This window comes from Colobus angolensis, unplaced genomic scaffold (genome assembly GCF_000951035.1).
Source record: "Colobus angolensis palliatus isolate OR3802 unplaced genomic scaffold, Cang.pa_1.0 Scaffold36, whole genome shotgun sequence".
NCBI lineage: Eukaryota > Metazoa > Chordata > Mammalia > Primates > Cercopithecidae > Colobus > Colobus angolensis.
Window position 1 is genome coordinate 126,467 of NW_012116932.1, and position 11,422 is coordinate 137,888.

Here is an 11,422-nt window from a genome sequence, read left to right on the forward strand (position 1 = left end):
TGGCGCGATCTCGGCTCACAGCAACCTCCGCCTCCCGGGTTCAAGCGATTCTCCTACCTCAGCCTCCTGAGTAGCTGGGATTACAGATGCACACCACTATGCTTGACTGATTTTGTATTTTTAGTAGAGATGGAGTTTCTCCATGTTGGTCAGGCTGGTCTCGAACTCACGACCTCAGGTGATCTGCCCGCCTCGGCCTCCCAAAGTTCTGGGATTACAGGCATGGGCTACCACGCCCAGCCCCCTCATTTCATTAATCAAACATTTATAGAGAGCTTCTTGTTCCGTCCGAACCAGATCCTTGTTGGACTCTAGGAATTCAGGGGTGAGGTCCTCACAAGTGGGTGGGGGACACCGTCGTGCAACCTGATGCTGATTTTTGTGGCAGGTGACATAAAGATAGGATGCCTGCTAAGACGGGCACCTCAAGCAGTCTTGGGTGGTCAGGGAAGGTTTTCTGGAGGAAGAGGTCTGCAGGTACAGCTGGGAAGAAGCAGCTGGCCAGGGAGAGTGGTGGGAATCGTGTGTCAGGTAGAGGGAATAGCAGGAACAAAATCTCAGAGGTGATCCAGAATGTGGTCTGTCGGGGAAACTGCAGATGGTTTCATTTCACGAGGGTAGAGGCAGGAACGAGGTGGGGCTTAAGCAGTGCTGGGGGTTGGTGTAGGGCGCTTACCTTCATCATAAGCACGATGGTGTTGAGGGCGATCATGGCCATGATCGTGTACTCGAAAGGCGGAGACACCACAAACTGCCACATGCGGTACTGGAAGCTCTGCTTGTTCTGCGGCATGTGTCGTGTCAGCGGCTTGGCGCTGATGGCGAAATCGATGCAGGCCCTCTGCAGGAGAGAGGCCAGTGGTGAGAGTGGCAGAGGCAGGAGGAAGGTGGCTGTATACCGGGCACCCTCTGTCTAACTCGTCGTGGTTCTCAAGTGCTTCTGCTTGAGTCTCTGCCTCTCTTGCCCCCAGCCAGGATTCCTGGGCTCCCTCCTCCTTCTCACCATTGCTTTCTTTCTTTTTTTTTGAGACGGAGTCTCGCTGTGTCACCTAGGCTAGAGTGCAGTGGCACGACCTTGGCTCACTGTAACATCCACCTCCCAGGTTCACGCCATTCTCCTGCCTCAGCTTCCCCAGCAGCTGGGACTACAGGCGCCCGCCACCACGCTCAGCTAACTTTTTGTATTTTTAGTAGAGATGGGGTTTCACCGTGTTAGCCAGGATGGTCTCGATCTCCTGATCTCGTGATCCGCCCGTCTCAGCCTCCCAAAATGCTGGGATTACAGGCGTGAGCCACTGCGCCCGGCCAGCACCATTGCTTTCTTATCCTAACAGCTACAGTTGCTTGAAACGTCACCATTTGCCAAAACTTGCACTGACATTTCCCCATTATTGCATGGCTAATGCAAACATGGGAAGTGGGTACTATCAATGACCTCACTTTGCAGATGACAAAAATAGAGGCTTAGAGAGGTTAAACCACTTGCCTGAGGTGACACAGCTACCAAGTGTGCCAAATCAAACTGAAGCCTAATCCTTCTTTCCCTCCCTCCATCCTTCCCTCCCTTCCTCTCTCCCTCCCTTCCCTCCCTCCTTCATTCCCTTTTTCCTTCCTTCCCTTCATTCCTTCCTCCCTTTCCCCTTTCCTTTCCTTTCTCTCTTCTTCCTTCTTTCCTTCCCTCCCTTTCTTTCTCCTTACTTCTTTCCTCCCTCCCTCCCTCCTTTCTCTTTCTCTCCCCTTCCTTCCTTCCTTCCTTCCTTCCTTCTTTCCTTCCTTCCTTCCTTCCCTCTCTCCCTCCCTCCCTGCTTCCTTCTTTTCTTTTCTTTTTTTTTTTGACAGGGCCTGCTTTGTCACCTAGGCTGGAGTGCAGTGCAATCACAGCTCACTGCAGCCTTGACCTCCTGGGCTCAAGTGATCCTCCCACTTCAGCCTCCTGAGTAGCTGGGACTACAGGCATGCACCACCACACTCAGCTAATTAAAACTTTTTTTTTTTTTTTTTTATCATAGAGATGGGGTATCACTATGTTGCTCAGGCTGTTCTTGAACTCCTGGGCTCAAGCAATCCCCCTGCCTTGGCCTCCTAAAGTGTTAAGATTATAGGCGTGAGCCACTGCACCCAGCCCACTCTTTCTTACTGAATACTTTGCTGCTTCTTCTCCTTCTCTTCGAGGGAGAGAGAGGGAAGAATAGTGGTTATTAAGTCTTAAGGGTCAAGGGAGCAGAGGATATATTCTAGGTCCTCTATTTAGCTTGAATGATGCCAGTGAGGCAAAGAGTCATGTCTATACTCTCTGGTACACTGGGGACTGGATTTTCTTTCCTTTTCTTTTTTTGAGACAGGGTCTTGCTCTGTTGCCCAGGCTGGAGTGCAGTGGCATGATAGCTCACTGCAGCCTCGAACTCCCAAGCTCAAGCATCCTCCCACCTCAGCCTCCCGTGTTACTGGGACTAAAGGTGTGCACCATCACGCCTGGCTATTTTTTTTTGATTTGTAGTAGAGATGGGGTCTTGCTGTGTTGGCCAGGTTGGTCTCAAACTCCTAAGCTCAAGTGATCCTCCCACCTCAGTTTCCCAAAATGTTGGGATTACAGGTGTGAGCCACCACACCTGGCTTGGGTTTTCATTCATAAATATTCACCACCCTTCACTAGGGGCGATCATATTTCCCCACTCCACTGACATCAGAATGGATGTGTGACTTGCTTTGGCTGATGAAATGTGAGCAGAAGTGACATGTGTCATTTTTGAGCACAAGCATGAAGAGCTGAGCCTCAGTCTGACATACTCTTTTTTGTCTGGAGCATCTCAGAGGGAGGCTGCTCTGCCGCTCTGCCAGCCTGGGAACCAGAATAAAGATGACAAGCAGAAGATCCACAACTGATCTCGACATGCAGTGTGAGCAAAAAATAAGTCCCTTGTGGATATTTGGCAATGAAATCTGGGGTTGCTTGTTACTGCGGCACAACCCAGACTAAACTGACTGATACATACACTATATGACCTGTTTCCTCTGGAACTCCATGAAGGACTACCCTGAAGCCCTGAATTCGGTTTGGAGGATGCTTCTGTTCTCTCCCCAAGGTACCCCTAGAAATGGGTTCCTGGGTGTTGGGTGTGTGTGTTGAAGGACACACAGTTTTTAACTGTTTTTAAAGGACAGATGGAATTGGAAGTGGCACCTCATTTTTCTCCAGGCTGTATTCCTCCATCATCTTGTCCCCTTGCTCCTGGAAGGTGATGATGATCAAGGCCACAAAGATATTGACAAAGAAGAAGGGGAACACCACAAAGTAGACGACGTAGAAAATGGACATCTCCATGCGGTACCCGGGGCTGGGGCCCTGGTTCTCAAAGGTGGCGTCCACTGAGTGCTTGAGGACCCTGAAAGGAATGGGGCAGGGAAAGGGAAGGAACAGGAAGGAGAGAGACAAGGACCCAAGGGGTGATAAGGAAGGTGGAGAGAGGGTGGAAGTAAGATGGCGGAACAGGAACAGAGAGAAATGAAAAAGAAATTTAAGTAGTCACTGTTTTTTGAAAGCTTGACAACAATGTCAGTTATTTCTTAAATTTAATTTTTTTTTTTGTATTTTTAGTAGAGACGGGGTTTCACCATGTTAGCCAGGATGGTCTTGATCTCCTGACCTTGTGATCCACCCGCCTCGGCCTCCCAAAGTGCTGGGATTACAGGCATGAGCCACCGTGCCCGGTCCAATTTTAATTTTTTGAGATGGAGTTTTGCTCTCGTTGCCCGGGCTGGAGTGCAATGGCTTGATCTCAACTCACTACAACCTCCACCTCCTGGGTTCAAGCGATTCTCCTGCCTCAGCCTCCTAAGTAGCTGGGATTACAGACATGCGCCACCATGCCTGGCTAATTTTTTTGTATTTTTAGTGGAGACGGGGTTTCACCATGTTGGTCAGGCTGATCTTGAACTCCTGACCTCAGGTGATCCACCCACTTTGGCCTCCCAAACTGCTGAGATTACAGGTGTGAGCCACCACGCCCAGCCAATGTCAGTTATTTCTACTGCTGTGCATGAAGGGCTTGCTGTGTGCTGGAAACAATATTCAACGTTTCATTCCCACTTGCTCAGCAATCCTCTCAGGGAGGTTATTACTGGCTCCAGTTTGCATACAAGGAAACTGAAGTTTGGCAATTTAAAGGGACGTGCTGAAGATCACCCACTTACAAGTGGCCAAGTTAGGATTTAAAGACAGGTTGTGGCAATGGAGGGAGTGGAGGTGGGTGTATGAATGTGGAGTGGGTATTTGAGCACAGGTGGTGGTGGGTGCTGAGGAGGTGCAATGAGGATATGTATGAGAGTAGATAAGTGCATAGCAGCTCTGTACAGTTGTGCAGGTTGTGCACTGGTCAAAGGCTGTGTCTAAGTGTTACCTTCACATGATAGGCATGATAGATTTGTGTATTCATGATGACAATTTTTTGGCAGGTGGCCCTCCAGTGCCTTGTTTGAACAAAATCACTTAAGTCTATTGCAATGATTTTCAGACAGATGGAAGTGAAGCCTGTTGAGAAAGGGGCGTTGTAAAAAACTTTGCTCAAAGGGGCCTTATGGGTTAGCACTATTCTCATGTGTGTGAATACTGGATGTGTGTGAGGGTGGGCAGAAGGGCATGTTCAGGTTGGCATATTTGCTGAGAGAGGGAGGGAGGTGAGGATAATGAGGGTACATGCTGGAATCTACCAAGCTTCTGGCCTGGCATTTCCAGACCTCTGCGAGGAAGACTACGACTTGGACAAGGTGAGGGAGGGAGGCATTTGTTTTGGGTGCGAATTAAGGGGGTACTGAAAATCTCAGTAATCAAGATAATCTTTTGCTCCAATATTTTTAAAAATCAAAATTAATGCAAAAAGTCCATGATGGAAAAATACCAATTTCTTCTTCTTTTTGTTTTTTGAGATGGGGTCTCCTTCTGTTGTCCAGGCTGGAGTACAATGGCACAATCACAGCTCACTGCAGCCTTGAACTCCTAGGCTCAAGCAATCCTCCCACCTCAGCCTCCTGAGTAGCTGGGATAACAGGTACGAGCCACCACAAATGGCTCAAAATTTTAAATAAAGATGAAGTCCATGATTCAGCCTCACTGGTTTTTTTTTTTCGCAGGGTGGGGAGGAGGCCATAGTTTTGCTCTGTCACCCAGGATGAAGTGCAGTGGCGCAATCTCGGCTCACTGCAACCTCTGCCTCCTGGGTTCAAGGGATTCTCGTGTCTCAGTCTCCTGAGTAGCCGGGACCACAGGTGTGAGCCACCATGCCTGGCTGTTTTTTTTTTTTTTTTTTTTTTTTTTTTTTTTTTTTTTTTTTTTTGTATTTTTAGTATTTTTAGAGTTTTGCCATGATGGTCAGGCTGATCTCAAACTCCTGGCCTCAAGCAATACACCTGCCTTGGCCTCCTAAAGTGTTGGGATTACAGGCGTGAGCCACCATGCCCAGCTTCCAAGACCTTTCTTATCACTAAGCTCTCAGGCCCTTTATCCTCCTGCTCCCTGGGGTTCCTCCTGCGTAGGTTTCTAGTTGGGCCACTTACTGTGGCCAGCCTTCTCCCGTGGACACGGTGAAGAGGGTCAGCAGAGCCCACAGCACGTTGTCATAGTGGAATTCATACTTCTTCCACTCCCGGTCTCGCGCCTTCACCTCATTCTTCTCGTAGAGGAGGTATTTGCCTCTGCCACAGAGAGTGGGGACTGTTAGCAAACAGGAAAGAGGGGCTGTCTTGCACTTGTCTTTGGTTATCAGAGACAGGGGGAGGGAAAAGAAGAGGGGTCCACCAGCCTAGGCTGCGTCCCTCAGCCTGGGAAGCAGTGCCTCCCCACCCTGCCACCATGTGTCCCTGTGCTTCATTGGGGATTATATGTGCATCTACTTCGAGATAAATCCATGGGTGATGGCACAACCTAACTCCTGGTGGGAGAGCTGACCCAGGGTCCAACACTTCCAACATGATAACTTCTAGTCCTCGGGGTGAGAGCCTCAGGCTTGCTGGGGGTGGGGTGGGGGGAGTTTAGGAGGAGGCAGAGAGACGCAGCGGACATTTACAGGTTCATCAGGCTAAGGGAGGTTGCTACTCCTTTTCAAGGCAGGAAACAAGGGTTAGTTCCAGACTCCTATCCAGACATCTGGCATCCTCCTAATTTCAATAAATAGCCATCAAGATAACAACAGGCTATCACGTGTTGCAAAATGCCACTTTACACTGGTAACAATATCACTATATATACACATACATATATACACACACACAGATATATGTATTGTGTGTGTATATATATGTGTGCGTGTGTGTGTGTGTGTATATATATATATATATTTTTTGAGATGGAGTCTCGCTCTGTTGCCCAGGCTGGAGTACAGTGGCCCAATTTGGGCTCACTGCAAGGTCTGCCTCCCGGGTTCACGCCATTCTCCTGCCTCAGCCTCCCGAGTAGCTGGGACTACAGGCATCTGCCACCATGCCCAGCTAGTTTTTTGTATTTTTAGTAGAGACGGGGTTTCACCGTGTTAGCCAGGATGGTCTTGATCTCCTGACCTCGTGATCCGCCCACCTCGGCCTCCCAAAGTGCTGGGATTGCAGGTGTGAGCCTCCACGCCCGGCCTATATGTATATATTTTTGAGAGGCAGGGTCTCACTCTGTCACGCAGGCTGGAGTGCAGTGGTACCATCATAGTGCATTGCAGCCTTGAACTCCTATGTTTAAACAATCCTCCCGCCTCAGCCTCCCAAGTAGCTGGGACTACAGGTGTGTGCTACCATGCCCTGCTAACTTTTAAAATTTATTTTGTAGGGATGGGCTCTCATTATGTTGCCCAATCTGGTCTCCAATTCCTGGCCTCAAGTAATCCTCCCACCTCAGCCTCCCAAAGTGTTCGAATTACAGGTGTGGGCCACTGCACCTGGCCTCTTACCTAACTTATTTGGCAATGAAACCTGATCTGATTGGACATGAAGCTCTTTATACTTGTTATTTACCCCATTTGGTGTGAATACACATTTTATGGCAGAAGTATTGTGTTTGATTATAGGGCTGCCTTAGACCCAGCTGAGGATGTCATGTGCAACATGGGATGTACACAGTCCAACCTTTCTAAAACCTCAAAATATTCTCAACTTTGAAACACATCTGCCTGTAAAGATTTCAAGTAAGGAACTGTGGACGTGTATTAATATCCCTCACATGACAAGGGCAGTGACTGAAAAGTCAAGCAATTTGCTTATGACTCATCCTGTGGCTATGGGTGGTGACTCAAATTCTAAAACCGGTTTTCTTTCTACCCAAGATCCAAGCTGGTTGCAACGGAGTCACTCCCAAGGCTCACCACTTCTCCAGCCTCTGAGCCCAAGGGGCCGATGCCTCTAGCCACTTCCCCCCTGCCCACCTACTAGTTCCAATGGGAATGTGCCAGAAAGCTGAGACCCACCGACAATCTTTCTCAAACTCCTTGGACTCGTCGGTGCAGTGGAAGAACTTCCCCTTGAAGAGCTGCACGGCCACCACGGCGAAGATGAACATGAATAGCATGTAGACGATGAGGATGTTGAAGACGTTTTTAAGCGAGTTCACCACACAATCAAACACAGCCTGTGGGGTGGGGTTGACAGAGAGCATGAGGGGCTGGGGACCTGCCCAATCTTCTGCCTCCAGTGGCCCATAATACCAGAATACTGCCATTATCATTTCCATTTTTTTTTTTTTGGAGATGGAGTCATGCTCTCTCGCCCAGGCTGGAGGGCAGTGGTGCAATGTCGGCACTCACTGCAAGCTCCGTCTCCCGGGCTCACGCCATTCTCCTGCCTCAGCCTCCCAAGTAGCTGGGACTATAGGTGCCCACCACTGCACCCGGCTAATTTTTTATATTTTTAGTAGAGACGGGGTTTCACCACGGTCTCGATCTCCCGACCTCGTGATCTGCCTGCCTTGGCCTCCCAAAGTGCTGAGATTACAGGCATGAGCCACTGCGCCCAGCCACTATCATTCCCATTTTACAGGCAAGGTCATAAGTCAAGTCCCTAGGGTAAGGCCCCCCAGCTTTCAGAAATAAGTGTTGAAGAAGTTGGACTCAATCCTGGCATTCTATGGATCTAAAACTCCCAAATGGGATACCAGAGATGCTTTTAAGTGATATAAAGTGAGCCCAACACAGAAAAACAAGGTAACAAATTTACTTCCTCTCCAACTCTCTCAGTCCTTTTGAGTGAAGGAGAAATTGCTACTATGTTAACACCTACCATTGACACTTTCCCTCTTTAACCAAGAAAGAGCAGTTGTCAATGCTCAAAGCCTTGGGCAGGCACCATATTTGGTTAGATTTCAATAACAGTATCTGTTTTCTGTCTTTAATTTTTAATAGAGACAGAGTCTAACTATGTTGCCCAGGCTGGTCTCATTCTCCTGGGCTCAAGCAATAAATACTCCTGCCATGGTCTTCCAAAATGCAGGGATTACAGGTGTAATTTGATTTAAAGAAACGTATTACATAAGAGATTATACTGGGGACCCTCAGGTGAAGCATACACTGAAAGTGGGTGCTCTAATGACTGGATTTTATTTCCTTTAATTTTTTTTTTTTCAATGACAGGCTTTTGGGAAATGCTGGTTCATGCTGTTTTGGAATGGGAGATATTAGAGCCTAGAACAGGTAGATGAAAAGTCAAAATTTTATGGAACAAGAAATCTAGTTCCTGCTTCCCAGATCACGATTATACCCTTTTAAATTCATATGATGCTTTCATGTGAATTAGGAAAAGGGATCTTAACTATGAGACATTTCATCTAAAGAAAAATTGTCATAATACACAGATTATTTTAGATCAACTCACTTTACTGCCATCTGCTGGGAAGTTGTAATAATACAAATATCCATATACAATGGCTAGGATGTTATCAGCACCTCCTTTAATGTGTTGTCCTTGAGCAGTGTGCAACCTGCTCAACTGTACATGATAACCCTGACAGTCCCCCCCACCCCCCTCACCACCTCTCAATCTCACCTTGAGCTTTGGCAACCGCTTGATGGTTTTAAGAGGTCGTAGCACCCGGAGGACTCGGAGGGATTTAATCGTGTTGATGTCTTTTCCTTTGCTATTGCCACTGTGGAGGAATGTTAGGGTGGGGAGAAGGGAAGAGAGGAAACAGAGGTCAGGTTGGGTAGGGGGCAGCCCACAGCTCCATGGGACCCTACCCTCCCAGGCCTAGAAGTCTGGGGTGAGCTTGGCATAGTCCTGCCCTTCCTGGTGAAGAGTGGTCCGTTTCGCCTGTTAAGTTTGGGCTCAGGAGCCAGTAAGTAGGTGGCTTTTTGTGGTTCTGGTCCCAGGGTTGGTTGAGGGCCCTTTGCCATCTGGCTGGGCCTGAGCAGCTGGATGGAGTGCCCCTGAGACCCAGCACAAAAGGGTTGGCTGATTCCCCACCCCCCATTTCTGCATAGCTTTTCTTTTTTTTTTTTGAGACAGGGTTTGGCTCTGTCACCAAGGCTGGAGTGCAGTGGCACGATCTCGACTCACTGCAACCTCCGCCTCCTAGGCTAAAGCCATCCTCCCACCTCAGCCTCCCAAGTAGCTGGGACTACAGGCACATGCCACTGCACCTGGCTAATTGTTTTGTCTTTTTTGTACAGATGGGGTTTCACCATGTTGCCCATGCTGGTTTCAAACTCCTCAGCTCAAGCAGTCTGCCCTCCTCACCCTCCCAAAGTGCTGGGAATACAGGTGTGAGCCAGTGTGCCTGGTCACAGCTTGCTCTGTTACCTGGGCTGAACTGCAGTGGCGCATCTCGGCTCACTGCAAGCTCTGCCTCCCAGGTTCATGCCGTTCTCCTGCCTCAGCCTCCCAAGTGGCTGGGACTACAGGTGCCTGCCACCACGCCTGGCTAATTTTTTTATATTTTTAGTAGAGATGGGGTTTCACCGTGTTAGCCTGGATGGCCTCCCAAAGTGCTGGGATTACAGGCGTAAGCCACCACACCCGGCCAATCACAGCTATTTTCAAAAAAGCCCTTGGTCTAGGAGTTTAGCAGTTCCCTACGTATTTCTTTTTTGTTTTTTTTAGATGGAGTTTCACTCTTGTTGCCCAGGCTGGAGGGCAATGGTGTGATCTCGGCTCACTGCAACCTCCACCTCCCAGGTTCAAGTGATTCTCTTGCCTCAGCCTCTCCAAGTAGCTGGGACTACAGGCGCCTGCCACCATCACGCCCAGCTAATTTTTGTATTTTTAGTAGAGACAGGGTTTCACCATGTTAGCCAGGATGGTCTCGATCTCCTGACCTCGTGATCCACCCGCCTTGGCCTCCTAAAGTGCTGGGATTACAGGCGTGAGCCACTGCACCTGGCCCCACTGTGTATTCTTTTTAAAGGTGGTATCAGTGGGCTCTTCAAAAAATGGGATTTTTCTCCCCCTTCCAATGGGATTCTGGAAGATGCTTAAAGTAGCCCTTATACTAAATCTCTCCTCCCCCACCATAGTCCCTGAGCCTGCAGTGGGGAAAATAACCACATTCTGCTCCTTTCAGATGCTGATGCGCCTGCTGCCATGGTCTCTGCTGCATTGCTCCAAGGGGCTCTGAGCCCATCTTTGCCAGAGAGGACCACACAGAAGTTCAGTCCAAGATCTATTGGAACTGAGCTTAGCAATGCAGACCCCAGAGATGCCATGACACCCTTGGCCAACCATGACTCAGGCGCCCCAAAAGGAGGGTATTGAGTGGGACCATGAATAGCTTGTGGTTCATGGCACTCATGACCCATCCAGTTGTCCACACCGGAAACCTGAGAGTCATGTTCAACTGCCTGCCCTCTATCCCCATCCCCAGCGGGTCACCTTCCTTAACATACCACCATCCGTTCCTGGGTGACATCCCCCATCACCCGTCTCCCAGCTTGCTCCTCATTCCCTTGTCTCTCTCTTCTTCCATGTTTTATGCACACAGTGGCCAAAGCCAATGACCATGTCACTCTTTCTCTTGCTCAGAATTCTTCTGGAGCACCTGAATTCTTAGAAGAGCAAGCACGAACTTCTGGGCATGACATTCAAGGCTCTCGGAAATCTAGCCCAACTTACCTTCATCTTTGCATTCCCATTTATTGCTACATATCTCAAGCCCCAGCCACGTTCTTTTGCCTCTGTCTGCTTATGCATATACTGTTCCCGCTGCTAGAAATGCCCTTCCTCCACTTCTCCAGTCACAGAACTACCCGGTCCTCAAAGCCCAAATTACATGTTCCTCCCTCCGACAGCATTTCCTGACTGCCCACCTCTCGCTTCTGCCAGCTCCCATGTACTGTTTCGGAGTTAATCTTGTTTCTTCGGTCTCTGGTTTTAGACAGAAAACTCTTCAAAGGCTTACAGTGTAACAGTGCAAGTTATTCTTCTCTGTGTTCATTTTCCCTTTAATCTTTTTTTTTTTTTTTTT

General features: G+C 48.7%; 1 protein-coding gene across 1 annotated transcript in view; it reads right to left on the reverse strand.

Moving 5' to 3' along the window:
* Positions 1-11,422, reverse strand: part of CACNA1A (calcium channel, voltage-dependent, P/Q type, alpha 1A subunit) — a gene marked incomplete at its 5' end in the record, with an annotated part of 337,656 nt that overhangs the window by 64,056 nt on the left and 262,178 nt on the right. The window contains 5 exons of the mRNA XM_011953392.1: positions 677-841; positions 3,182-3,383; positions 5,551-5,688; positions 7,440-7,600; positions 9,010-9,109. Of these exons, the coding sequence (XP_011808782.1) occupies positions 677-841; positions 3,182-3,383; positions 5,551-5,688; positions 7,440-7,600; positions 9,010-9,109 (766 nt within the window). The remainder of the gene's footprint in view (positions 1-676; positions 842-3,181; positions 3,384-5,550; positions 5,689-7,439; positions 7,601-9,009; positions 9,110-11,422) is intronic.